General features: G+C 37.8%; 3 protein-coding genes across 3 annotated transcripts in view; 1 reads left to right on the forward strand and 2 right to left on the reverse strand.

Annotated features, from left to right (window-relative positions):
• The window catches only part of spock2 (SPARC (osteonectin), cwcv and kazal like domains proteoglycan 2), a gene marked incomplete at both ends in the record, with an annotated part of 33841 nt that extends 19416 nt beyond the window's left edge, over window positions 1–14425 (forward strand). The window contains 8 exons of the mRNA XM_079248407.1: window positions 6916–7030; window positions 7392–7497; window positions 8185–8293; window positions 8450–8584; window positions 10694–10912; window positions 11293–11355; window positions 12645–12776; window positions 14280–14425. Of these exons, the coding sequence (XP_079104533.1) occupies window positions 6916–7030; window positions 7392–7497; window positions 8185–8293; window positions 8450–8584; window positions 10694–10912; window positions 11293–11355; window positions 12645–12776; window positions 14280–14425 (1025 nt within the window). The remainder of the gene's footprint in view (window positions 1–6915; window positions 7031–7391; window positions 7498–8184; window positions 8294–8449; window positions 8585–10693; window positions 10913–11292; window positions 11356–12644; window positions 12777–14279) is intronic.
• Window positions 14426–18121: 3696 nt separating this feature from the next.
• tysnd1 (trypsin like peroxisomal matrix peptidase 1) lies at window positions 18122–20567 on the reverse strand (the record flags this gene model as incomplete). The annotated part of the gene is made up of 4 exons (XM_079248854.1): window positions 18122–18503; window positions 18672–18857; window positions 18932–19062; window positions 19486–20567. 4 exons carry the CDS (start codon window positions 20565–20567, stop codon window positions 18301–18303), a joined length of 1602 nt encoding a protein of 533 aa, XP_079104980.1. The 3' UTR covers window positions 18122–18300.
• A 1568-nt stretch (window positions 20568–22135) lies between these two features.
• sar1ab (secretion associated, Ras related GTPase 1Ab) lies at window positions 22136–26863 on the reverse strand. Its single transcript, XM_079248540.1, has 7 exons — window positions 26780–26863; window positions 25719–25789; window positions 25186–25305; window positions 25035–25100; window positions 24836–24939; window positions 24603–24734; window positions 22136–23322 (listed from the first exon to the last, which is right to left on the reverse strand). The coding sequence occupies exons 2-7, from the start codon at window positions 25774–25776 to the stop codon at window positions 23206–23208; spliced, it is 597 nt and encodes a 198-aa protein (XP_079104666.1). The 5' UTR covers window positions 25777–25789; window positions 26780–26863; the 3' UTR covers window positions 22136–23205.
• Window positions 26864–27421: the final 558 nt, after the last annotated feature.

Below are 27421 nucleotides of genomic sequence, written 5' to 3' on the forward strand. Positions count from 1 at the left end.
CCTAATTTATAAAAGAAATCTTGTAAAGAAACAAGGTGACAGGGTCCATACTGATGGTAAGTGTTAGCTCCATATCACAAGTAGCTTATTAAAACATACAATGCCTTGTAAGCTAATGATGCTGGTCCAACATTTCTGATGTTGTTTTAGAAGTTCATTTTTAATGGACTCGTTTGTTGAGCCAGCAAGCAGCAGCATTCAGTATATCTTTTTGACTTGGAACAATTGGTAATAGGGTCTTTACCGTTTCCCTGTCTTTGTAGAGGTTTCTTATCCAGCAAAGGAAAAACTTAAATATTTACACATACATCTGTTTTTACTTTTGGAAAGAGTTTTTGGAAAGAAAATTCAGGACAAGAACAAACTATGAAAGTCACCTCTTTCTTTAGAAAAATAAATTTACATTTTATGTTTCTGGAAATCATGAATATGTTCAATATGTACATTTTTTTGTTGGTATTAGCACCACTACAGTTTACTTGTTTTCCCCATGAATACATGGTTTGTCTCCGAGTACTTCTGCATCCTCCCACTGATCAAAAGACACACATGTTGAATGAACTGGTTATTGTAAATTCTATAGGAGTGAATGTGATTGTGAGTGGTTGTTTGTCTCTGTTTGTTGGCTCAGGGTGTACCCTGCCTCTCACCCGCCAATTGCTGGGATAGGCTCCAGCTTCCCACCAACTATGAATTTGACTAAGCAGTACAGAAAATGAATGGATGGATCTTCAGGAATTATACTTTGTAAACATGTGTGCGCAGTGAACATGAGTCTTTTTTTCTGATAAATGGACTGGCGTGTAGCAATAAGCAATATAGTTTACCCTAGCTTCAAGGTATTCCAAATGGTTTGGCACATAAGTGCAAGCAAAGCAAACTATAGCTGAAAAAAAAATCTGTCAACGCCATCCATCACCCAATAAGTAGGCTCCATTTTTGTGTCAAGATAAAGCTGACATTCAAATGGGACCCCAAAAGTCATTTATTGATGTTTTATGAAGTGCTGTGTATACGCTATAGAGCTGTAGGTAAAGAAGCATTTTTTATGGGAAAAATGCTCCAAATGTCTCTTTTCAAAGGTTGAAAATTCAGATTGAAAAAGCTGCTTAGTCTCATTGTGACCGAAAGGGACGTGGGAGTCGTGTTTTATTTATTCTTGACTTGCAGTTAAGCATTTTATAGTACAAAATAAATAGGAAAGCACTTATTTACTGTAACTGATTTGATTTAAATTTTACCTTATAGTTTTGATTACGTGGAAGAAAAAAATGTATATTTTGAGTTTTTCAGATCCTACTCCAGCCTGGTGTTTCTGTAAAGAGACTTTGAGAATCCACTCAGGTTTCTCTTGTCCACAGACCCCAAAACCTTTAATTTGTAGAGGTGTTACTGACAGAATTGCTGAAGATATTTGAAGTATACATTTTGAAGATGGTGTGGAGATGAAGTCCTTGTCATATAATAATAAGATACTGAAATTATGTGTGAAAAAGCTTGAGGTGGGTGTACAAATATTATTTATTATGCTAAAACAAAATTGAATGTCAACAGAGGGGGCAAACACATTTGATTTTTTTTTTTTTTTAAATTGACTGATAAACACTTTTTATTTCAGCTTTATTCAATATTGTCTGCTGAATCAGACAATATTGATGTGCTTGCCCAGCATTAGAGATTATTCTCCAACTATTGTCTAGGCTCACTGGCAACCTAACTGTCATTTATCAAAAAACATTTAGCTAAGTTTTTAGGTAGTGTCTTAAAAATAAAAAGACTCCTCATACTTTCATTTTATACAGTTTAAAGTCTTTAATCCTTTTATTTTCTTGTCTCTCCTTTTGACATGAGTGTTCTATCTCCTGTCATTGATTTGCCTTCTTATATGAGTAGCCTAATGAAGTGAAGCAACCAAAAGAGGAGATTTGTCCCCTTGAGACATCACTAAATCAGTGTGATGTCTTAACTTTGGAACTCTGAGCCTGCAGGCGTCGTTTTGTCAGCCAGGCAGCCCTCACTGCTGCACCGCCATGCAGAAGAAGACAGAGCTCTGGAGCTGTCATCACTCCTAACACACAGCATTAGACGGTGAACGCCAGCAACAGAGAGAGGTGTAAATTTGCATTCAGGCACTGCAACAGCTGACGCCACTTAAGTCAGCACTGTGCTGAGTGAGGGAGAGGTCAAGGTAATTTGCAGTTGATTTCTGTAGTCGATTCATCAATCCAGCTACTGATTGAATCACCTCGCTCTTAAGACAGTAAACACTACAAGCAGGGGCTTGTAATTTAGACTTGCAAGAGCAAATAAGCGTCCAAACATGTGCACAAACACACCAACGCTCAACTGCTTGAGGGTTGCATTCACCGAAAACCTGATCCTGTAACACTTTTAAACGTGCATTGGATTTTCAGAAGACAGTATCAGCCAAAGAGGCCAGGTGAATGGTGAATAGACACTCTCTGGCAAATCATTGATTTCAGATCAATGGCAGACACTATGAGATAGGAGAGCATGCTGGGTCCACACTCTGCAAGGTTTAGAGTTTAACACCTCTTGAGGCTATTGATAGATATTGGTAGCTGGTTAGTAAATACACAAACACCACACATGGTCTGCCACAAGAATCTGGGATTTTGGTACATCAGCTCAAAACAGAGCATTCATTCATTTTCCTAACTGCTTTATCCAATTCAGGGTCGCGGGGAAGCTGGAGCCTATCCCGGCAGTCTTTGAGTGAAAGGCAGGGTACACCCTGGACAGCTCGCCAGTCCATTGCAGGGCCAAGACAGAGCAGTGGCTTTCTTTTCGTTTTTGGAAAACTACTTTCCATTTTAAGATGTCTCCATAAAATTTCCTGATTTTTACTTAATGTTTCAAGGGATCCTGTCCCGTCAGCTCCTTGTGTACACCATGTGTCTGCAATGATTTCAGGCTACGAAAAACAGACGTTATATTTCTCAACAGACTCCAGCTGCCACTTTTGTTCGTCACACATTTGTCTTACCCAGACATTTTCTTTTATGAATTTACAAACTTGAATTTAACTGTGACAGGATCATCCTCCTCTTGAATTTTAAGTGAATCTTTGAAAAAGAGACGTTATAGTATTGGTTATGAATTTCTTTGCTAGTGTAGCAGAAGCATCATTTCGCATCACTTTTGCATGAAGTATGTAAACAGAGACAAGCTAGGCTTTGCTGCTACCTAGAAGACCACAAAGCACTGATGACATTAGAGCTTGAGTGTGTAAATAGAAGATAAGAAAGCTGATGATGAGGATGTGGCCTGAGCTCTTCTTCCGTTATCCTCGATCTGCAAGGATAAACCTCATGCAAATCTGTATTGGATTAGACTAAAGCACTGGCAGGCCTAATTAGAAGAGGTTTCCTGCCACAGGCATTAGTTAAATACTAAAGGAGAGACTCTCACAAAGTAAAACTGGAAGAGGATGGCGGATGCATCTGTAAATTAATAGAGAAAGTGTAGGTGCGTGGGGAAAAATAATTAGCGTCCAACAAGGAGGCTAAGAATGAAAGCACACTGTGAAGATCTCTACTGTGAGGAGAAGAAGAAGGAATGCAAAAATATAGAAGAAATGTGAACGTGATTGAGCTACATTGGTTTTCACATACACACAGGGAGAGAGTTCTCAAAGGCAGCAGATTGAGCTGCAAATCACAGTCAACCCAGGAATGATTCCCAGACCACAGAGAGCCTGTTGCTATGGAAACGTCATCATTGCAGGCACTGCTTTAATCCGTGGAAGCTTGTTAAGTTAACATGAGGCTCAGGCAGCCACCTTATGCTTCTGTACTCACAACACAATATTGTGCCAGCATTGTAGCTCCTTGCTAAAGACAAGATTTACCCACAAATATTTTGCTGTTAGGAAGTAGGATTATCCTCTCTTTTTTATTTCTTTGGCAAAGCTATTGGTCCCGTTTCATTCAGATGAGGTAGTTTTGTATTCACGACACTTTCAATGCAGCTCTGTACACCAGTTACTAGCTTTGTCACCTTGTCTGCATTTCAATCATGTAGTAGTAGCGCATGCAGATTCTGCTGATGAACTTTTATGAATCAAACAGGAGAAAGAAAACAAATCTGCAAGCAAAAAGGTAGGCAGAGACAAAAAAAGAAGCAAACAGATGGAGCAAGCGTCCAACAGGCAAGGTTATCAGGGTAGTACTTCACACTGAGATAAATAATCAATGCCAACTGGGATAAGGGGATACTAGAGAATAAGGCTCCTCTGTTGACAGTTAAAATTAATGGGAAGTCTGCATCTGGGCATTCATGCCCCCCTAGCTTCTCTGTGTCTGCCCGGCAGTGCAGCAGTCAGTCTGTCAGCTCGGTCCTGACAGTGGTTTCTATTGTTTTGGATTTGCTTCTCAAATCAGATATCTGTCAGCTTGCTTCAATAATCCTGTGAAATCAGCAGCATTAATGTATCCAGCTTTTGAAAAGGACAAGCGAGGAGATGATAAGCCTGCCCGCTTGATAGTAATAGTGCCATAAATTGGGATAGACTAAGAGCAGTAGATGAACGAAAGCATGATTTACAAGCAGCTCTGTCAGCTGCATGAAACCTGCAGTTAAACTGTATTTCTATGTGCTGTACTGATGGATAGTGTAGACGAATAAAGGGCAGAGAAGTTAAAGAGAATAGAGGGCGACATCCAGGTCAGGCTTTGGGAGGCCTGCTCAGACCAGACAGCTGTGACATATGAGCGTGTGTGTGAGGCACTGGCACTCAGTCCAGCAGTAGCTGCTAGAAGAGAATGTGATGGATGGAGTAGAGTGAGCAAGCCATCCAGGGTTTAGCCTACATGGTGAGAAGCATTTGTCTTCCCAAGTCAGCTAAAGTGTAGCATTGAATTTAAGTAAGTAAATAAATAAATAAATAAAAAAACCTGCCAGTGAAGTGGAACAACAACACTTCTTAAAGAGACTGATAATCTGTTTGGTAAATGGAGTAAAAATAAGGGTCAGACTAGTTGTGAAGCTCGGGAATAAACCCAACAATCTCTGTAAGTGTGTGTTTGTGTTACTTATGAAGTATCCAGTCGTATTTTACAAACTGCTAAGTAAGGATGAGCTGCATATTTAGGACATATTCAGTTGATAAGAGACTGCTGGAGACCTTTTTTGATACTATGGTAATATACACACACAGCTAAGTGAAGTTTCGCTGCCTCCTCCCATCCAAATTGCTGAGTGTCAGAGATTATCCCCTGCATTTAGCATCAAAGCATTACTGAATCACAGACAAATATTTAAATCTGCTTTCACTCTGTCCCATCATAAACATGCAGTACATCAGACAGGCTCTGTGTCACCCACAGTAGGCTGTCATCGTCTGCTGTGAATGATGGATAAAACAATCCTGGAAACGGTAGATGCTGCATAGATGACAACAGCAGAAACCTTTTGCAAAACGCTTAAAAATAAATCACAAAATGTTTCAAATTAGAAGCACTCAGATGAAGAGCTGCTGAGTAATCTAAGGTATCAACATGAATCTGCAAATCCTAAAACCTGATTTATTACAGCGTGTCATGTCCTAAAGAGCGTTTGATTTAGAGAGTTTCTACCTGGAGTGTTTGAGCTGAAGAATTTAACTAAATCAGAGAGAGGAAGGGAGCATTAATGAAAATGAAAGTCTTGTTCTAATGGCTTTGGACACATTTGGGATAAAAAGATTGCCAAGAGGGCTGCACAGTGGTTAGCACTGTGGCCTCACAGCAAGAAGGTTGCTAGTTTGAGGCTCGGATGGAGTGTGGCCTTTCTCTGTGGAGTTTGTGTTCTTCCCATGTTGGGAGTACAGTACCATTAGTGGGCTAACTATTTGTGGAAATGGGATGTAAAGTAAAGATTTTCTGGAGGAATTTGAACAAAAGCAATTTCAGTCCAGCTGGAGTGAACACAAATTTGCTAGTGATGACAGCTTTTGGTAATTTACATGCTAATTTAATTCAGTTTGATTACTTTAGTTTGTTTGTGCTTCTGTTTTCCACAAAATCATGCAGCAAGTGTCATTTATTTTTACCAGAAGAGCCCCCAGATGTGTAAGTCCATTCCTTCTTTATTAAACAGCTGTAGCATCATACGACAACATGCAATCTTCACAATGAGCAGCTGAGGAAAAACTCTAAAGACCAAGCAATTGAGCTGAGAGAGAATCTTTGCATTTTTATTTTTTAGCAAATTATAAGATAAAGTTTTCCTTTGAAGAATTACAGTAACATCCATCAGGGAAATTAAGTTGACTAATACCTTTTTTAGTTTTGCTGCAGCAACAGAATTGCAGCTTTTATGTTTATCTAATTAATGCAGTAAATACAACAGAACATTCAGCATATTATTAATAGGAATGTAGTTTGTTATCCAGAGCCCATCGGTGTTTGTGTTATATACATGCAACGTTCAGGCAATGTTTACAAATTTTGGGGGTCTGGATGATCTAAATCTGCTGAACACAAAATAAATGTTCCCTATTTCTGCTGCTTGCAATGTGTATGTGTGTCTCTGTTCTGCACTTCAGATGCAAACACAACTTCAACGCACAATCGCTCCACTCTGAACACCATATTACCTGTTCAGCATGTGTCTGTTATTATTATCACAGGATAACTGTAGAAAAACAAAACAGACTAGAAACAAATTAACCAGTTTAATTATTTTAGAAGGTCTTGAAATTTTTGTATTCAGTGGGGAGCCTTTGTTCTTCCCTCAATAATTGACATACTACCCTAGAATGATTACTTATATTGCAGAAAACCAGTAGGTGAAGTTGAGACATGTGGGCTTCAAGAGTGAGAAAGAAATGTAAAATGATGAGCAGAAAATTTTGAAGAGGCCAAAAAGAGAAGCAAAAGGGTATACTTGTAATTTTCCACTGTTTTTTCCCAGATGTAGACACCACCAAGGACCCTTGTCAAAAGGTTAAGTGCAGCCGACACAAGGTTTGTATCGCCCAGGGCTACCAGAGAGCCGTGTGTATCAACCGCAAGAAGCTTGAACACAGGTGAGTGTGTAGCCCCTAAGCAAGAACTGACTAATTCCCCAAACACACAAATAGTCATAAATCCTCCTCCTGTACACTGACACGAAGTCAACACAACTAGTTTACACTTAGTGCAAGAGTGGAATGTGTTTTGCCGTCAGCCAGAGTGGAAATAATAAAGCTTGTTTGTGCATCAGTGCAGGATGACCTCCTGTTGTTTAATGATAAGCTAATACATTCAGACAACTTGGAAGAGGCTTTTTGCGTCATGCTTTCATGCTCAGGTTGGAGCTACAGCTTCTGTACTCCGAATTGACACAGCAGTAGCTGTCTCAGTGAGGCACAGTGAGGCTGAAGTGTTTGCGTGTCTTCTGTCCGGCAGACTGAAGCAGCCTGCTCTTCGGTCTCCTGATGGAAACTGTCAGCCCTGTCCCATTTCCTCCACTGGACCAGTGTGTGGATCAGATGGACACAACTATGCCTCAAAGGTAAATAAGACATCATAGGGTTGTGTAATGGTTGGCAAAATATCCATTAATTTTCTTGGGTCTATAAAGTCATTCTGGGCTAAAACCACAACACATCCAAATATTCATCCAAATAGTTTCTACAACGATGAGAAAAAAAAAAAGTTAAACTGAGATTGAGAGTGAGACTTAAAATTTCCACACAACTGAAACCTAAAAACTCAAAGATAATACATTTACCTATATACATATCAACCTTCGTAACCTTGTGGCAGGAATGGAAATGCATGACTAAAATACATTTTTATTAAAGCTTTACATTTGTTATTTGTTCACGCACTATTGTTCATTTGGAAGATAATATCTTACACATACACCTTGCACACTCTCATCTGACCCATGTGAGGAGACTCCAGGGAAAACAGAGACAAAGAGTCATGATATGTGGCCTCAGAGGGACCAATTGGTGGCTTGTGGTGACAGAGTCCTATGTGTTTATTGATTAATGTTTTGTCTTTTGGATCTCTATTCCTGACCTTGTGTGCAAGCAGAGGTTGGAAGGCGCATTTAGGAGCAAGTCATAGATTCAAATCAAGGCTTACAGGCAGTCGCCTCATAAATATTTGATCTGTGTTGCTGCAGTAACTCATATTATTTCACCTTGTGCCCTTTGCTGGTGTCCCCTTTGTTTGTGAATGTATGTTTCAGTGCAAGCTGGAGCAGCAGGCGTGTCTTACAGGGAAAGATCTCTCCCTGAAGTGCCCAGGTCTGTGTCCTTGTCCTACTGCAGCCCTTACAACCAAGGAAAGTAAACGTGGTAAGATCAGCAACTACTCTGTATTGTAGTGTTGTGCTGCAATATCAGGCTCCCTATCTCTTTTTAGCTTCACATATGCCCTCCAGCACAGCAATCGTGCAAGCATAAATTGTTACAACAAATATCATATGCATTCTTTCCCTCGGGCCTACGCAGAGAGCTGTACTGGGCAGGATCTGTCTGATCTTGGTGATCGTCTGAGGGATTGGTTCCAGCTTCTGCAGAACAATGCCAAGCAGAACAACAACAGCAAGCCTGGGGCCAAAGCTACTGCAGCCAGCAGCACATCAGGTTGTAACTTCCATTAAATGTAATGTGCATGTTAATAATTAAGCTTCAGGTAGTAGAACTATCAAAAAAAGTAATTAAATTTAGTTTTATATTTCACTGAATGGTTGTTTCAGAGTGCTACTTCTAAGATATTACTGGATGCTGCAGTTTTTGGCTAGTTTACTCTACACAACTCTGGGGGTCACTATATGGTGTCCTATAAATTAATAAAGTTTTTCCTTTGACATATTATTTTCTTTTTCAAGGGGTGTTGTTGTCAGAATCTCAACAGGGTCTTTACACAGGGAATGTTGAGCTTACTTGTATGTAGGTTTGTGTAGATGTGATATTGAATTCTTACTTACTCTTAAATTGTCTTCAAATTCATGGTGATTGAATTTAAATTCATGACAGTGTTTCTATGATCAAACTGCATCATTAAGACGTAAATCAACACTGTCCATTTTCAATCCTCATAAGTGAAAATCACCAAATCTAACTGTTTTTGCCTAAAATTGCATACTTAAAAACAAACAAACAAAAAAAATTGCATTAAAAACTACATCATAGTGGTTGTATCCTCTATCATGCACTTATTCACACACCGGTGGACACATCAGAAGATATGTGAGGTTCAGTGTGTGTGGCCCAAAGATACTTCAACTTCAGCTGTTGTCTGGGGAAAACAGGAATCAAAACATCGAACATCCAGCTGGCAAGAAGTACTTTTCCTTCTGAGCTACAGCTACCATTAAATTATTTGCCCAACAGGTAGCAGGTGTTACACAACAGGTGTGCATAGAACACCGAAAGTTTTCATTTCAAGCATGAAAGGACTTAATTTCTCATTAGCTGTGGAACATGCATGAGGGACTTTTTTAAGCAATAGAATTAAGCATTGCTGCAGTGAAAGACATTTTACATTGGGGCATTTTTTATAGTTTCCATGGAAATTGCTTGCTCATTCTAAAGCTTTATTGTCTTCTACTGTCTCTTGGCCTGTAAAAATTAAGAAAATAAGGGAAAAGACTAAATAACAGAACAGAAAAAGGTTAACAAAATTTACAAATGAGAACAAAACATCAATTATAAAAGAAAAAACTGGAAATGCTGGCAAAAGAAGGCCTTGACTGAAAAGAGAATTTAGCTATGTTAAATCTGCTAAGCTAATTATGCTAAACTTGCTAATGAACTAAAGTAACCATTAGGATGGCATTGGATGTTTGAATGTTTCCTAAAGTGTTTATTGAGTCACTGAAAACAGCCTTTTCATTACTTTCAAATGAGCTGACTGTACCAACAAAATGAGTCACCCTAATGTCACACCAGCATGATGCTCTTGTTGTGTCATGTTTCTACCGTGGGCCCGAATGGCAGATGGTTTGCATTTCTTGTGCTACTGTACAGATGCTTTTATATTTGGTTGGGGTTGGTGAGGCCAGACATTTCAGCTGGTTGCAATCTGTAACTGTAAATGTACAATAGACAACTTCTGTCAACAAGTGTCACACAAAAGCTGAAAAGTCTCTTTTCCAAATCAAAAGAGCTGAAAGTGAAGGTTAGATTTAATTTGGAGACACTCAAGCTTCTCATAGAAAGTGCTATTTCTGTAAAAGCAGACCAGTGTGGATTCTGGTCTCCATTATAATTGTACTGACACACATAGACAGCTTGACCAGCTAACACAACACAAAACTGATGAAGGGATTGTCAAATGCACAGAGGTAGAAAAGCCTGATCTGATAACAACTAACTACTGTTATTACTTCACACAAAGCAAATAGTTTACAGCTGCTACATTAAGTTTAAGAGACTGAATCCTTAAATATGAGTATAGAATAAATTAAAAACCTTAATACTTGAATTGAACCAGTTGTCAAAAGACATCTAATTTTTACTATGGTTTACTTAATCTAAAACATTCACTTGAACTTTGATGAAAAATAATACCTTCATGATTTCTCTTAAAAGTAGAGCCTTCTAAATTTGAAGTAGAAACTGGTACTGGCATTACAATAAGTTATAATCATAATGATAAATTTCTAGAATTGTCTGTGCTCAAGCATGGTTTTGCTTCCATTTGTGCAGCTGTTTCCTGAAATAATTAAATGTTTTCCTCTGTGTTGACAGTGCTGGACAGAAGCCTGGTAGCCAGCTGTAAGGACTCCATAGGATGGATGTTTTCCAAGCTGGACACCAATAATGACCTGTACCTGGATCAGGCTGAGCTGGCTGCCATCAACCTGGACAAGTATGAGGTCTGCATTCGGCCCTTTTTCAACTCCTGTGACTCCTACAGGGATGGCAAGGTCTCCACCGCAGAATGGTGTCTCTGCTTCTGGAGAGAGAGTGAGTGTTCTTTGGATGATGTGAGGTTTGTGTATGTGTCCCTGGAAGTTTAGGGCATGCACTCAAACTTCCAGGACCACCTCTATGTTTTGTGCTGGTTCATCATTATTTGTATTCATGGTTCTTCCATAATATATGATGATCTGCAATGTGAGGCTTTAACAACATTCCAGCTGCTTGCGAACAGCCTAAGTAAGTCAACCTACTGCCTGAGTAGATGCTAAATTGAGTCTAGGCATCTATTTTTAAAAGGGAAATATTTGAGGATTGATTTTGAAATAAAAGGAAAACATATTTACACTAATAAATACAACAATTTCTCTATCCCTGGACTAACTATGGTTTTATTTTCTCTTCTTAAAATGATCTTTTCATTTAAGAGCCACCCTGCCTGGCTGAACTAGAGCGGATTCAAGTGCTAGATGGAGGCAAGAGAAAGTTTGGTAAGTATTTGATCTCTATTAACGGCATTTCCTCCTAGTTGGGTATGACTTTCCTGCTTGAAGGTTTCATCAAGCAGATGACAAGCAGCGGCTGGAGATTAGTCCCTGATCAGACTTGTGTATTATAACTTGATACTGACAGAAGGCAAAGAAAAGCAGCAATCAGACTGTTTGTTCATGTATGTGAAAACGCAGATTTGGATATGAGTGTGTGCATACAGCAGATTTTGGCTGGCTAACTGGGCTCTGAGTCAGGACTCTCCAAGGACACAAAGCAGCAAGCAGAGGGGAAGACTGCCAACAAGACACTCAAATATTCCCCTGAAAGGCTGGATGGACTTTTGCTTTTGGCACCCAATTTTATTTATTCATTTATTTGTTTATTTTTCACTATTATTATAGTTATATATTACAGTATTATAGCAACGCCAGCATTTGTAGAACTTCACTACAATGCTAACATGTCTAAGAGTGTGACAGAGGGCTTAGAGCTATGTTTTGTATAATTTTCCCAGCTTACATGTTGACGTTATGACCTGGAAATACAGATTTCTAATTCTGTGTCCTGTGTTACCAATTAGCAAACTTACCGTATCCCAATGTATTGCAGTGTGCTAATGCTATTCCACAGGATGTAAAAAATGCATTGGCATACCCACCACGATACCATCCATTTGTTTGTTAAGTCTTGTCTCCTGGCTTTTGGTGAGCAAAAACATGAGTTAATCAGACCAAGAACAGCAGGGAATGATACACTCCCACAGGGCAGAAGCATGCCAATCACAACCCAGTCCTGTCCTAATGCATTTTCATCTAAAAGGACCCATAGTTCCCACAATGAACACCAGTCTCTCTTATATATGACAATGAAATGAAAAAATTAATAAAATGAGAAATACTTTATTAAACAAACTAGTAATCATCCCCATTATAAAAATTTTAGAGAAAAGATATAAAAAAAAAACCTGCAATTGCTCGTTTAAAGATTTTTTGTGGAAACTAGAGCTTGATTTCATTTTTTTTTTTATATACAAGATATGCTTTAATCTATATCTTGCTCTTTGAACACATTTGTATTGGTGAAATATTTGACTGACTGCCACATATGATGCATACATTACATTCTCACTTGAGCTTTGCACCATCTGTAATGACACACAGGTCAAAGTGTTGCAACACTTGTATTTTAGTTGTTCCCTGTCTGGGTTTTGGAGAGATTTCATGATAAGGTAAGGTCACTTCACCACCAGGAATTCTTATTTATTTATGTGTGCACATGTAATTGCCAGGTCGATTCATCCCCAGCTGCAATGAAGATGGCTTCTACAGGAAGCAGCAGTGTGACAGGGGCGAGTGCTGGTGTGTCAACCAAAACGGAGGAGAAATAGCCGGATCTAGGATTCGTGGCAAGCCAGATTGTGGTAAGTCCCATGTATTTCAGCAGCTGTTGTTGAATGAATAAAAATATGAACTAACAGGATGAATGTTGCTTGAAAAACAACTGAAAGTATCCCATGCTGATCAGCCTGCTTCTTCACAGCTGCCCCACATGCATTCTACACAAGGCCTCCTTTATGTTAAAGGACCGAGGCCTACTGCAACATAGCTCACTTCAGGGACCAGTGCCACACTCATGTGTCCAAAGTCATTTGCATTCCAAAGCGCTGTTTGTCACTATGAGAAAAGTCTTTCAAGATAAATGGGGGCTGGTTGGACTGAACCTGAGCCTGATAAAAATGGTTCCCTTGGCAACGGTTGGAAGTAGCTATTAAAATAGGGGTCCATTCTGGGTCCGTTATTGTTCATTTTCTATTTGCTACCATTGCAGTACATTGTAGGCTCTTTTAAAGATATCTCTTATCATTGTTGCGCTGATGACGTCCAGCTGTATGTTTCTTTTTTTAACCTCAGGATGTTTTTAAGATTCAGTTTTTACTTGGGTGTCTGGGTAATGTCAATACTTGGTTGAGTGAAAATTTTCAAGTTCTTGTTTGCTTCCCAGACAAATTTTTCCCTAAAATAGCAGAGAGTCTCGGCCCACTTGCCCATTTTATTAAGCCGACAGTGAAGAACCTTGGTGTAATCATGGACCCTGCATTCTCCTTAGACGCTCACACAAAGTCACTTGTCCATTCCTGTTTTTATCATCTGAGGAACTTTGCCAAGTTAAGACCCATTGTTTCACCATCTGAGATGGAGATAATCGTCCATGCCTTCATCTCCACCAGGCTTCACAACTGCAATTCTACCTTTACTTGCCTAAACAAAAAGAACGCTGAGCCGTCTTCAGGTTTTCCAGAATGCCGCTGCAAGGGTACTTACTAGGTCATCAAAATTCACCCCTGTCACTCCACTACTCATTCAGCTGCACTGGCTGCCCATTACTTACAGAATACATTTCAAAATCCTGTTTCTAACTTCCAGAGCCCAACACAACCAAGCTCCAGGCTAAATTAGGGATCTTTTAAAGCCATATGTTCCCAGCAGGTCCCTGAGATTTGCTGACCAGGGTCTGCTGGCTGTTTTACATACATACAAAAGGTGACAGAGGCTTTGCAGCAGTTGCCCCTTCTTTGTGGAACTCTCTTCCTCTCAGCATCATCTGAGTCAGTGATCTCTTTCAAAAAGCAGCTTAAGACACATCTTTTTAATCTATATTTTACTTAGTTTTATTTGTTTTTATGTTTTCTTCATGTTTTATGTTGTTTTAAAATTTGTGTTTTGTTTAAAAACGCTTTGTGATTTTTTTTTATCTTGAAAGAAATAAAGATTTACTTACTTACTTAAAATCCAGACAAAGTCAATCATTTTCATCTTTTCTGATTAGAAACAAACATAATTTAGAGTAAGCTGGCGACAGTGGATATTTAAAATTGTTCAACATTTCCATGCATGTTTTTTATTTCTTCTCCCCTTTCCTACAGATTATGAAGTGGCATATTCAGGAGATTTTGGCAGTGGAGTCGGATGGGAGGATGAGGAGGAGAAGGAAGCTGAGGAGACTGCAGAGGAAGCTGAAGAGGAGGAAGGAGAAGTGGGAGAGGTGGATGATGGGGGGTATATCTGGTAAAGGGCCACTGTGTAATTCAACCTCCTTACAGAAGCATCTTGATGGTCCTAAACACATACACACACAAAAGACACACATGAATGAGATGAGGTGCTTACACTTGGCTTAAGAAAACTCAAGGCAGCAGGTTAAATGTGAGGGTAAAGGTGATTGTGGGAGTATTTAATGTTACAGGATGCTCTTTAATTTGGTAAGGGAGGGGGAGATATTACTTCTAAGAGATTATGGGTCTTGAGTTCAGATTTTTGTCCTTCATACTTGTGAATCTTTGTTCTCTTCTGTTGTATGTCCTTTGAACTATCTTTGAGCAGTTTTTAGCTGACGCATAATGGGGACTTTAAGAAGCTGCAGGTGCTTGTCATGTGCTTGCATATATACATATACATATATATATATATATATATATATATATATATATATATATATATATATATATATATATATATATATATATATATATATATATATATATATATATATATACATATATATATATATATATATATATATATATATATACATATATATATATATATATATATATACATATATATATATATATATATATATATATATATATATATATATATATATATATATATATATATATATATATATATATATATATATATATATATATATATATATATATATATATATATGAGCTAGCTTGGGTGCTTTTCAGTAGTCGAAATTGGTCTCCGAACTCTTTTTAAATTTTAGAGTAAGGGGTTTTGGTTTTTAAGCAGGAAACTGTCAGAAAAGAGAGGAAACTTCAGTAGAATACTGAAAAGCACCCTTTGACTTAATTGTTTCTATGTCATATGCTTTGGCTCATATGTCACATTAGTGCTCTGTCTCATTCATGACTTATTAAGAAGACGTTTCTCACGCATCACTCTTTACCTTGTATACAATGTGTGTATCAAAAGACAGAATGTCACCTACTAGTCGAGGCCTTGAAAGACTAGTAGATTATACTTCTTAGCTGACAGTGAACATCGTATCATAATGTGGATCGATTATTGTGTTTAATAAAAAATGAATAAAATAACCTTATCTTTGTGGCACAGCTGGCCACCATTCGTCTGAATCAGTGTTCTTTTTTCTTTAATCGCATTTCCAAAACATTGTGCACCAAATCATTAAGATGAAGTGTGCTGCAGATGACAAATCTAATTGGCTGCTGCAATTCATTTCAGCAATGAAATATAATGAAAGATTTAAGATATGATTAAAAGCATTCCCAAATTCAGCCAGAAACAGCAGCGGGACAATAAGGCTAAAATCAATAACCTTGGGCTCCATGGAGCAAGACATTTGGGAAGATTTTGAAAGGCAATAATTCTATCATTAGGCCAGAGTGAGACTGGAAAACACGGGAAAAATGCAAAAAAGAGGGAGGGAAGGGTGATATAGCGATATTCTGAGTCTGTTAAAATCAATTTTGCTGAATGTTGTCAAAAATTCATACTGCCAACTCCATAAAATTTAATGCAGCAGAAATAAATCACAACAAATGTTCTATGTATTTTAGTCGAAGCATCTTCTTCAGTAGTTGTAGATGCACAACACTTTAGCAGCTTCCAAACAAATCATTTTAATTACGTACTACTGAAAAACTATAAGTAAAAGATAGCATTTTACGTGTACAAAGTCTTTCCTCATTGCTCAGTTTCTTTATTAGAAAACTCCCAAAACAGCTTTTCTTCAAACAGATTTGTCTCTTTACCTGTATCTCTATGAGACTTCTCTTTGAACAAAATACTGAGTCAAAAAAAACAACAATAATGTGCTGGTTTACCATAATACCCATGCTTACTGTCATACTTTAACAACAAGGAAAACAAATGCTTAGTCATAAAAGAAGTGAGCAAATGAAAGGTTGTCTTGTAAAAACTGAAATCTGTGTAATGCCAATACATTTTACCACATGACAAATGTAAGAAACCCTTTTGACATATGTTGTGTGTGTGCTTGTGAAAAAAAAAAAGCACAGAATCACATTTTTAACCTCAGCAGCAAGGTTGTAAGGACAGATTTTTGCATTTTGATCAGTTTTATGCAGGAGAAAACATGTATAACTTGTGTCCAGACTATGAGTATTAAAAAGAATTTTTATTAGCCATCTAAGATAGCAGATATATAAAGCCTTGTTGCTGATCTTTTATTTTATATTTCTGTTGCAATACCAACTTTGTTGGTATCATAACCCTCTCTAAATAGCATTGTGGTAGCTGTGCAAAGGGATTCATCATCCTAATAGTCTGGCTGCACCTGTGAAAGTTTGATAAAGAAAAAAAGCCTGCACTCTTGGTGCTGGAACTTATTGTGACTGTTTTACCAAAGTATTCCTTATATTTTAACTTAGGCTCCCTTTACACCCCCTCACGAAACAATTTTTGGTGCACAAAATCAGGATTTAAGTGTATTGCAGTACACAGTAGTTTGATCATTTTTGACATATCTTAAAAAGAAAAACATTTTTTACATTTTGGCTACAATTACAAGTAAGATATACCAACATATGAAAGGGAGGCAGTTCCAAATATTTAGATAAATTTTAAAAAAGGTTTTAAAAAAACCTTTAAATCAAGGACAAACATCTGTGATAGTGCACTTTTTTGTATCTCTTCTTAAAAAGCTACTGTTTCCAACATAAATGTCCTCACTGTGTGACCTATTCTCTGAGGAACAGCTTGTATTGTCACATATTGTGTTGTCAGCTCACTTCTCCTCTTGCCTTACCTCATTTTTGAAGTGAAGTGTAGCTTATAGCCATGGGAAACCAGTAGAAATCAAATACAGGCTGTGGTTTACATATCAGCTTGTCTAAAAGCACAATACATATAGAAACCTCTTTAGGGCCTCCTCGGGACATTGCTCTAACCTCTCCACTGTGAACTATTCAGTCTGGAAACAATGAAAGAGAAGCCTTGAACTATTCTACAAGAATATGCACATCTTCAGGCATTTAAGCCTAAAAAAAACTGTCTCAACATTGTAAATACTGACAGAAAGCCAATCCTCCAAAATATCATTTCTCAGTTTTACATGCCTGTGATAATGGAAATCAGTACCAGTATTGTCCCATTGGGTGAAATCTCCAATGTGTTGGCTGTGAGTGGGTACGCCTTGCCAACAGCTGTCTGAATACCTGATACAGACAGCAGTTCTTTCTAGCTACCCAGAGGGACCAATCATTTTCAGCAGCCTGTCAGCTTGTTGTGATGAATATTCCTCTGCTTGGAAAAAAAACACAAGCCCTACCCACTAGAACCAGGTGTAAATCAACACACATGCTTCCAAAAATAGTGTCTTTGATGGAGTCTCAGCAAAATAAGTAAGTATCATGCACTTCTTCGCACCATACTCTATACTTTGCAACTTTATGTAGAGATGTAGAGACTACCATGACTGCAGTGCATTTATTTTCCTCTGATGCTTTTCTTGCTACAGTCACAGCCATGCTAAAGTCACAGAGAAGGTCATTTGTGGGAAAAGTGCACAGAAATATACACATAGGACGTGACCAGAATAAACTTTATTAAATCACATTAAAGTGCAATAAAACAATCAAAAAAGGTATGTATAAATTCAACATGGCTGTCATCATCATGTATTTTTGCTAATAATTTAGAAGTTATTACGTGATTTTGGGATTGGGATGAATTTTTTTTTACCTCAGATGGGACTTTGTTCCAAGAAAAAAAAAGTACATTTGCTAAATGCAAGAGAATGTCAGCTCATTTGAAATTAAAAAATGACACATTTTGTGCCAAATACATGATTATCTAATACAATGATTTTTTTTTTTTGTTATATTTTACTCTAGCACATTTTTACTCTAGCTCTGTAAGTGCAGGGATCCTGAGTTATAGTTTGCTTTGTGCACCTTGTAGCCTCCAAACACACCTGACTCCTTTTTCTGTGGTGTTCAGCACCTGGAACACATTCACATCCTTTGTCTTGTGAAATTCCTGCAACAATCCCTGGAAAACAGTCACTGGAATGCAAAAGTTGAGGTGCGGGTAAGTCACTTTTGCAGCCAAATCCCTTGTGTTGCTGGACACAATTCCTGCAACACAGCAAAAAATCGTAACACTTACACAAACACAGCAGGACAAATTGAGATATCTGACATGTAGAGCTGCTTTTTTTCCCCTACACATTGTTCAATACACTAAGTAAGTGTGGTTATTGTGCGCCCCCCACTGTTCAAAAAGAGTACTTTGTTGGTCCTTACCCAGTAGCTCTCCAGAATTTTCTTGTACCACAGCACCTCCACTGGCCCCTGCTTGCACTGCGCATGTGGTCTGGAGCATGACAGGCTGATCATTTAAACTGATCGCTTTGGAGAGAATGCCACAGGTGAGGGATGGGCCACACACCCGGCCCAAGCCACCATATCCCACTACAACCACAGCTTCACCTGTAATGAGTTAGACCCTGCTGGTTTAATCAAAGAAGAAACATACCTTTTCAGAAATTAATGTGAAATCTAACCTGGACTGAAACTTTGCGACATTTGAGGAAGCACAGCTTCTGGAACAGGGACCCTCAGCTCAACCAAAGCAAAATCATAGGGAGACGACGCCTTAGTGGAGAACAGCACATCACCAAGGATATCAAAGATTCTGTTTCATAGAAATCAGCAAAACAAAGAGCAAACATCAGGATGACATAATAGTCTTAACCCTTTGAACATATAATGTGATCAGACACATTACAGCTGACTAAAAAGCCCTTTTAATCATTCCACCCATTTGGTAAAAAAAAAAAAATCTTTAAACACGTGTAGTTTCTATTCTATTCTACAGTCATTTAGCAGACACTCTTATCCAAAGCAACTTACTTTCTAGAAATAAGATTATAATGACATATTATTACACTGATGTTTATAATATCTATTCATAATTGCTTTTTTTCTGTCTGGAGTCTCTCTCATACAGGGAAGTTGTGTATTGTTTTGTGCACATATGCAGGTGGAAGGGGTATTTGTAACACTCCAAATATAGTCAACACTCACAGAGATTTTAAAATAATAAATTTACTGTCACCTGTCCCCATGATGAAACTTCAGAGTGACTGTAGACTTCCCATTGACAACATGCCGACAAGTCACCACTAGCTTTGTAGTGACGAGAACCCCTGAACCCCAGACCTGCCCACTGCCCACAAAGCACACTGTTGGGTACTTGACAGCTTTTGACTCATGAGCTGTGACAGACATGTGAATGTCCGCCTCTCCCGGATAGCGCCATCCACCACAGATCAGATCTTGAATGCTTGCACAACGAATGACATTTCTGAAGATCAGATGAATAGAGCAGACTAGAGTGAGGCCTATCCACTCATTTGCCTTCCAGCCGAATGGAGACACAATCAGCCCAATGAGGCGCACACTTTCTGCACCTTTCGCCACAAACAAGCCTCCACCTTCTGTGCCTGGCAAGCATCGAGCATCTGTGAGGATGACAGCATTATTCTCTCCTGCAAGGTTACTGATGATCCCTCTGCTGAGGGTGCTGATGAATAGATCTAAGCAGAGGGAACCAAAAGGAGAGCCACATGCAACGACTGGGCAGCCTTTCTGCAGAGAAGCGCTGCTCTGCCAGGGGATGGTTCCTGAATATAAACTACTGTCGACCAACACACCTGCTTTGAGTACTGCAAACCAGCTGAGGAACTGGGCATCTTTGATTAGTTCGTTGTCTTCTTCGTCGCCATGGAGACGCCACTGGTCTGTTTCTTGGAAAACTGCCAGAAATGCTTGCTTGAACTCCACACAGTTTACCAGCATCAGCAGCTCGGCTGAAACCTCGGCTTGCCGGGTTGTTTTGCTTCTGGGATTGGTGAGTGCACCATCATGTACTTTGTGATTGGAGTCCAGACCTGGCTGAGCAGACAAGCTGACGCGGATTTCAAGTTTGTCGCTAAAGCTGTGTGGGAAAAGCAACTCGGTGTCAGAGGAGATGAACTCTTTGTCGGTAATAAACCGTGAAAACGGGAGGCCAGCACATATAATAATTCCATTTTGAGGGTGGACGATAACTCCACTGAAACTGACGGACTTCTTTGTTGAATATGTCCCCGAAACTTTAATAACACAACAGGATTTGTCCAAACTATTCAACTCCATACTGACTCCAAGAACAACTCTACAAAGTAAAAAAAAAAAAGTGGAAAACGGTCGGAAAAGCAGGACGTAAAACAGATATCTACGGACCGGAGGTGAAATATTAAAACAGTATCCTACGGTAGAGGAAATATTTGTCTAAATTAAAGATTAAACGATCATTTATTAAGTAAAATGTACAGGTACCGTTTGATAACCGTTTCTGACTTCCGGGTTGTGACGATTTGTTTTACGATTGGTCAGAACACGTGAACGTCTATCCAATGGGAAGCAAGAGGTTGAGGACCTACGTTTGGTTTTTTGCACGTTGTGTCAATTAAGTTCAACTTTGTCGACTTTGGTACACAGATGATAAATATAACAATGTGTTTATTTCCGTGTGCGTTATAATATTTTGAGAATCATTTGAAAAAAAGACCAGAAGGGCCCCAATACACCAGTTTAGTCTAAAATATTAATTTAAATAACTAGAGTGAGTTGTTAAGCCCCGCCATGTGGTTCAGCTTGGTTGCATATAGCCTATGCTCAAGTTACATTTTAAATTATTGTATGATCATTTGTAGGAGAATGTGATTCCATACACTACCAAACAAACATTTGAACACATTTTCGAATTGGGTGCAATAGGACAGTAGTCCAAACTTTTAACTGGTTTTGTATATCTTGTATTCCAATAAGACGCTAATTGAGCAGCTAGACTGATTTTTATTGTTTCTTTAACAATGACGATAAAGATCTCTAATCTAATATAATCCTGTAACATTTAGCAAATAGCATGCACTTCTCAGGGAAACAGTGGCATATATACAGCTAAATTCAGCTGGATTTTGTGAAAATAATTTGGTTTTATTTTCTCAGCAGAAGCAACACAGAAGTAGTTTGTACTGTAGGAAACCACAAATGCTTAAAATGATAATGATTATCATTAACAAATCATGTCCTGTGCTGCAAGATACCCTGTAGATATTTCAGTGTGTATTTAAAAATTTAGATTAGCTTGTCACTAAAGTTAACAGGCAGTCAAAAAGCAGTGAATTTCACTTTCACAAATGCTAAAACATAGACAAAAATATATTTTAAAAAGTATATACAAGCCAAAAAGTTATGAAATGTAACAATGAAGAATAATATAAAAATGATAAATAACAGACAAGATTCAATATTAAATGGTTCACAAGTGATGACCTCATTGCAGCATATCTGCATATTTAAACGGAAATAATGTCATTACATTGCGAGTGGCTCAATCTCCAGATTGAACAATCCATTTAATCTGTATATACAATGGATATATAATGCATCCTTTATATGATCCACAAGAATTTTACCAAATTATGGTTATACCAGATGCATTGTATTGCACAAAAGTTCTGTTTGGTGTCAGAGATGTCTACAAAAATGTTAGAAGGGATGGAGATCATGTCTGTTACATCTGTTTTGGGGTGTGTAATTGCCAAAACCATTTCAGACCATGTGGCTGACAAAACAAAATTCAGAATAAGCAAAAAATAAAAACACAATCCATCAATTACTTACAGAAAAAGTAGGACCATAAAAATGACAATTCAAGAGACTGTCAAAAACATTTATTGTTCGAAAATGTCACATTTCTAATAAGAATAGTTTGCCTTTTGTAACAGATACTTCATATCTCAGTGCTTTATATAAGGCAAGTTCATTCTTTTTGCAAAATATAAATAAGATGCTTTACAGAAAATAAGATATAGTATTGCACTTTCCAGCAATGTTTTGCATAGTCTACTTTAAAGCAACACCCAAGTACTCTCATAATATCACTGCATGTAGTAAGCAGCAACTAATCACAAAGTACTTAAGCTATTTTCACAGCAGTTAGGTGTCATTAAAACCCCTAGTTTTTCATTCTCTGCAAAAAAAAAAAAGTGTGATTAAAAAGATGTAATTGCTTAAAATGGTGAAAAATGAAATAAAGCTCCTCACAGGAAAAGTCAGTAACTTGTGGTCACATTAATTTTGGCTGCAGTCTTCAACCTTTCATTAAACAAAATCAACAAAACTCTCAGTAACCATGGACATAGCAGGCTAAAGTTTTACCATTAACAAATCTACCACATCATTTTTGCTTAAATATTCTGATTAAAATCAGTCTGTTCTTGGCAACAGCTAACTGAACATGGCAACATTGCCATTAGTTTGAAAGAAAAGTACTCCAATCAATCTACGCCACAAAACAGTTTTATTTCCAACCAAGTGGGAGCTACCCTAAGCCTGCAGTGCTAACTTGTTAAACTGTAAGTCAACACCAGCAGCCAAATATAAACCCATCTTGGAAATTGACTTTCAGCAACGGCATGTTCTATATGGCAGAGGCCTACAGTCCTTACTATGAGTAAAGGAAGTAACCATGGCATGAGAATTATTTTCCCCTCTCAGTATGAATAACAGACTCATTATTAATTACTAATCTTTGCCTTGCATGTAGAGTACAAGGTACATTAAAACAAAACACTATTTAAAACATATTTCTTACTGACAGTCAAAATACTACAAATAGTATATTAAATAAATTATCTCTATTGCAGGTAGTTTTGTGTGGAACTTGGGTCTGTGTGGAACACAGGCAGCAAGGTAAATCTGATTTAGGCTTAAAAAAAAACATGAATCAGTCAATATATTGTGAGAGCCAACGAAAACCGTCTCCGTATCCCTGTCTCTTCAGCACACTACACATGAAAACTTCCATTGGCCTCAAATTCAGCTCCTTCAGTGACACAGTGCCCTAAAACAAACAAGAACAAAAATACACATTTAAAAGTACATATTTCAATTTACAATTTACACATTCATATTCTCTGCAGACATTGAATATGTCTAATCTAAAAGTGAATGTACTTTATCCTAAACCTGAGATAACATATGGTCCTTACCAGGTCTTTAAATTTAGTAACTAAAATGACAGCTAAGCATCGATATAGGTACATACTGTCCTTGTTTAATTGAAACTAAGCTAAAATGAATAAGTATACCTCGATTACATTCATAGGAATTTAAAGGGTAAAGAGCAGCAAGGTTGGGTTAATTAAATGTACTTGATTACCAGATCATCAGTTTGAACAACCAGAAGGAGAGGTTTAGGTAGTTTGTTGCTCTGGAGCAGGTGTGAGCAACTCCTGTCTTCTAGGGCTGCAGTCCTGCAAGTGTTCAGAGTTTCCCTGCTACAACACACATCACACTTACATAGCAGACTTGTTCAGAGCTTCACATTAAACTCTGCACTTGTCTGCTAATTAGCCATTGATTTGAGTCAGATGTGTTGCAGCAGGGAAACTCTAAACACTTGCGGCCCTCCAGGACTCGAAGTGTCCACCCCTGCGCTGGAGCATTTAGACACAGCACTATACAAAACTATGGACACACTTTCCTATAAAATCTAAATGGAAAAATGTGTCCAAACTTTTACCTGGTAGTGGATGCAACCACAATACCAAAAGGGAAAGACATCAAAAACATTCACAGAAAGCAACTATTGCAGCACATCAATCTGGGAGGGATTATATTGTAATTGCAAATCTGCCTTTTAAAAAAAAGAAAAAAAAACCCAAAAACTTTCAAACACTGGTAGAAGAATAAAGGCTGTCGTTTTTTCAGCTACAGAAAATGGAGATTTTGCCATACGTCTAAAATATATGAGGAATTGTGGAGTTGTAATGGCCCACTAAAAGTTCAGACCTCAACATGATTGAAATGCTGTCAGAGGACCTTAACACCTGTGCATAAATGAATGAGTCCAAATCTCAATGGAGTAAAGCAACAGTGTAAAGAAGAGTGAGCCAAAATGTCTCCCCCACAATATGAGACCAATAACATCATAAAGAAAATGGCTATTTCATGCTGGCTACTGTCAGTGCTTCTGCAAATATTCATCTGGGTATAAATTCTTATTTTATAATCACATTCTAATATGTACAACCATTCAACAGAGAGCAAGTTTATTTTCTTTTTCATGTGACTGTAAAGTTACAAAGGTGAGACAAAGATTAAATCTGACATGTCTATTACCTTTCCAGTTGTATGTCCATGAAGACCAAATATTCCTCTGAGTGCATCCTCACTGATGGCCTCCGGACGATCTATCTTATTCCCCAGGATGAGAACTGGGATATTGGCAATGGTTTCATCTGTTAACAGCGCCTAAACACAAAAAAGCATTAATCAAAACAGATTAGCCCCAATTGTGACAGCTATTAGGAAATGTGTTAATGTAATAAGTAAAACCACTATAATGAACTCACATCTAGTTCTACTTTTGCTTCGCCTAGTCGCTCGTGATCAGCACAATCCACCATGTAGACTATTCCATTTATGGCTGGGAAGTAATTCTTCCAGATCCTTCGTGCTGTTGGGGGCATTTCACCATTTATGTGACACCCTGTCAGTGGGATTTTTTTTCCAACACAAAACAAGACTCGGAAGCATAATCTTAACTCACACCTTGTGTATGACCTCCAAGGTCAAAAGTGGTGAATGTCATTCCAGCTATGGTCAGCTCCTCTGATGCTATGGGCAGAGAGAAATCACTGACTTGAGAGTATAAACAAAACCATGATGCATGATGGTGATTATGTTAAACTGTTGAGTTTACTTGGGTATAATGTTGGCATGTGCTGTCCTAGCCTGTCATCTCTGAGCATCTGAAGGAGTGTTGTTTTTCCAGCATTGTCTAGTCCAAGGAAAACCAACTTCCCTGTCTTTTTGTACAACCCTGAAGACAAGAGGGAAACAAATAATTGGGTGAGAATCTCTTTAAAAATTGCTAGGTTTTGAAGATAAATGATGTACAAGAGAAGTGCCAGACACCCTCACATCAGTCATTACTTACATTATTTACTCTATTTTTTAGTGTAGTATTTAGGATTCGCAGTATAATCAGGCTAGCTGTATGAGTACTGATGAAATGGTTTGAGAGTTGAGACAGAAGCTGATATTTAGAGCCATCCTTTGTCAGCATGATAAAATAAATTATCACACTGAATATAATTATTTTTTTCTGAGCATTTTGCCTTTTAATGGCAATCATAAAAATCAATTTTTTTTTTGTTTAGTTTATGAATTGTTTAATGGTGCTGGGGAGTCCCCACTCAAACATTAAAAATATCTGTACTATCTATACTATACCTAATAGTTGTAGGACACCACTGAAGCCCCTGTAGATCCAATCAAGTAAAAAAGACATTTCTCTTGATTTCCTGAAATACAGAAAACTGAAGTTATTCATTATCATAAATGAAAGAAAAAACTTTTCCAGTGTTGTAAGTCATTAACTTTATATTCTGTTACAGTCATACATAAACGATGCCATGTCTACACATCTGTAAATGCAATGCTAATACAAACAGAAAACTTTCCCAGAATATTTCATTATACAAAATTATATTGCTGAGTTGCAGAATCTGCAACTAAGGCTCTTTGTTATTCCTGACCTAATCTGCTGGTATGTGTAAGCGCTGCCTAATCACAAGTTTTACACTATGAACTTATCTAAGCAGGGAAACAAACGGGTTTCAGTGGCTCCTGGATGCAGGTTTGTTCTGAAAGCAGCCTCACTCAAGTGATCTTGCTGTGACTATTTTTATGACGAGTTGTGAGACAGACACCTGATCTGGGTTGTCACCCCTGCCTCTCTCTCGCGGACACACAAACACCTGTCCCTCTCTGTGAACTTCATGTACTTGTTGCAGCGCACAGTGACGATTCCATTGACAAAAGCTTCGAGAAGTTACCCAGTTGTTGATTATTATACAACATGTAAGGCTCTGAAATACTGAACTCCACATAATCACACACAGCAAGTACGTACAACATTCGTGGACTGTAAAGACTCGGATATAACAAGCACATAATGGTGCTTTTACCGATTAAATCTGTCTTAAATAGCATCTATTTTATAGTTTTTCATCGGATCTCGTTAAACATAAATAATTAAAATAAAAAGTTCAGCAAATCGCTAAAATCGCTAGCTTAACTCTTTAGAAACTTCTGTTTTTAGTCATTTGTGACGATTACAACCAGTCGGCTAATCAAAGTCAGCTGGCAAGAGTAATAACAAATTTGGTAAACATGAGCGCAGAAAAGGATCCCAAGAAAATCAAAAACTGACAATTTCATGCCAGGAGAGTTATTCAACAGACGTGTGGTAACTAGAATAAGTAAACTAAATACGCAATTTGGGGTATTACCTTGATCTGCCAAGTCAGTGAACTCTTCGCCTGATAGTTTTTGGTCCAACTTGTCCCGTCGACGGACATCAAGACAGTTTGACAGTTAACCGGAAGTACGTCATTGGGAACGCAAATTAGCAGGAGTATTTCTGACACCGTCATCCATGTTTATTTTAAATGCATACACTACCGATGACTTTTCCTCTATTCATGTTCATAAGATGCCTTAAGATCTTAAATGTAGTTAATTCACAAATACGGATTAATTCAGATATATTTGACGTTTCAAGACAATCCACTTTCCTAAGAAGTTTTAGTTCAAATATTACTTTCTTCCAATATTCAATACTAGTTAGCAGTTTTCTGTAACAAAGCATATTTTCGATTTTCCAAATTAGTGAACTATGTCATAGCACTTTAAGATATTTTCAAACGAATTTTACTGTAAAAACTTTTTGACAATAAACTGCATTTTTAAACTGTTCTAAAGGGTGAACATTTACTCCTGTGAATGATTATTTTAAGTCTATAAGGACCCCAACTTATAAATGTTTTATTCTTATATAGTTTTCTTATCAAGAAAATTTGTAAGTAGAAGCAAAATATATAGATACAAACACACCTTCATAATATTCAGTCTCATCTTAAAAGCCAATAATA

This window comes from Telmatherina bonti (genome assembly GCF_933228915.1).
Source record: "Telmatherina bonti genome assembly, chromosome: 11".
Classification (NCBI taxonomy): Eukaryota; Metazoa; Chordata; class Actinopteri; order Atheriniformes; family Telmatherinidae; genus Telmatherina; species Telmatherina bonti.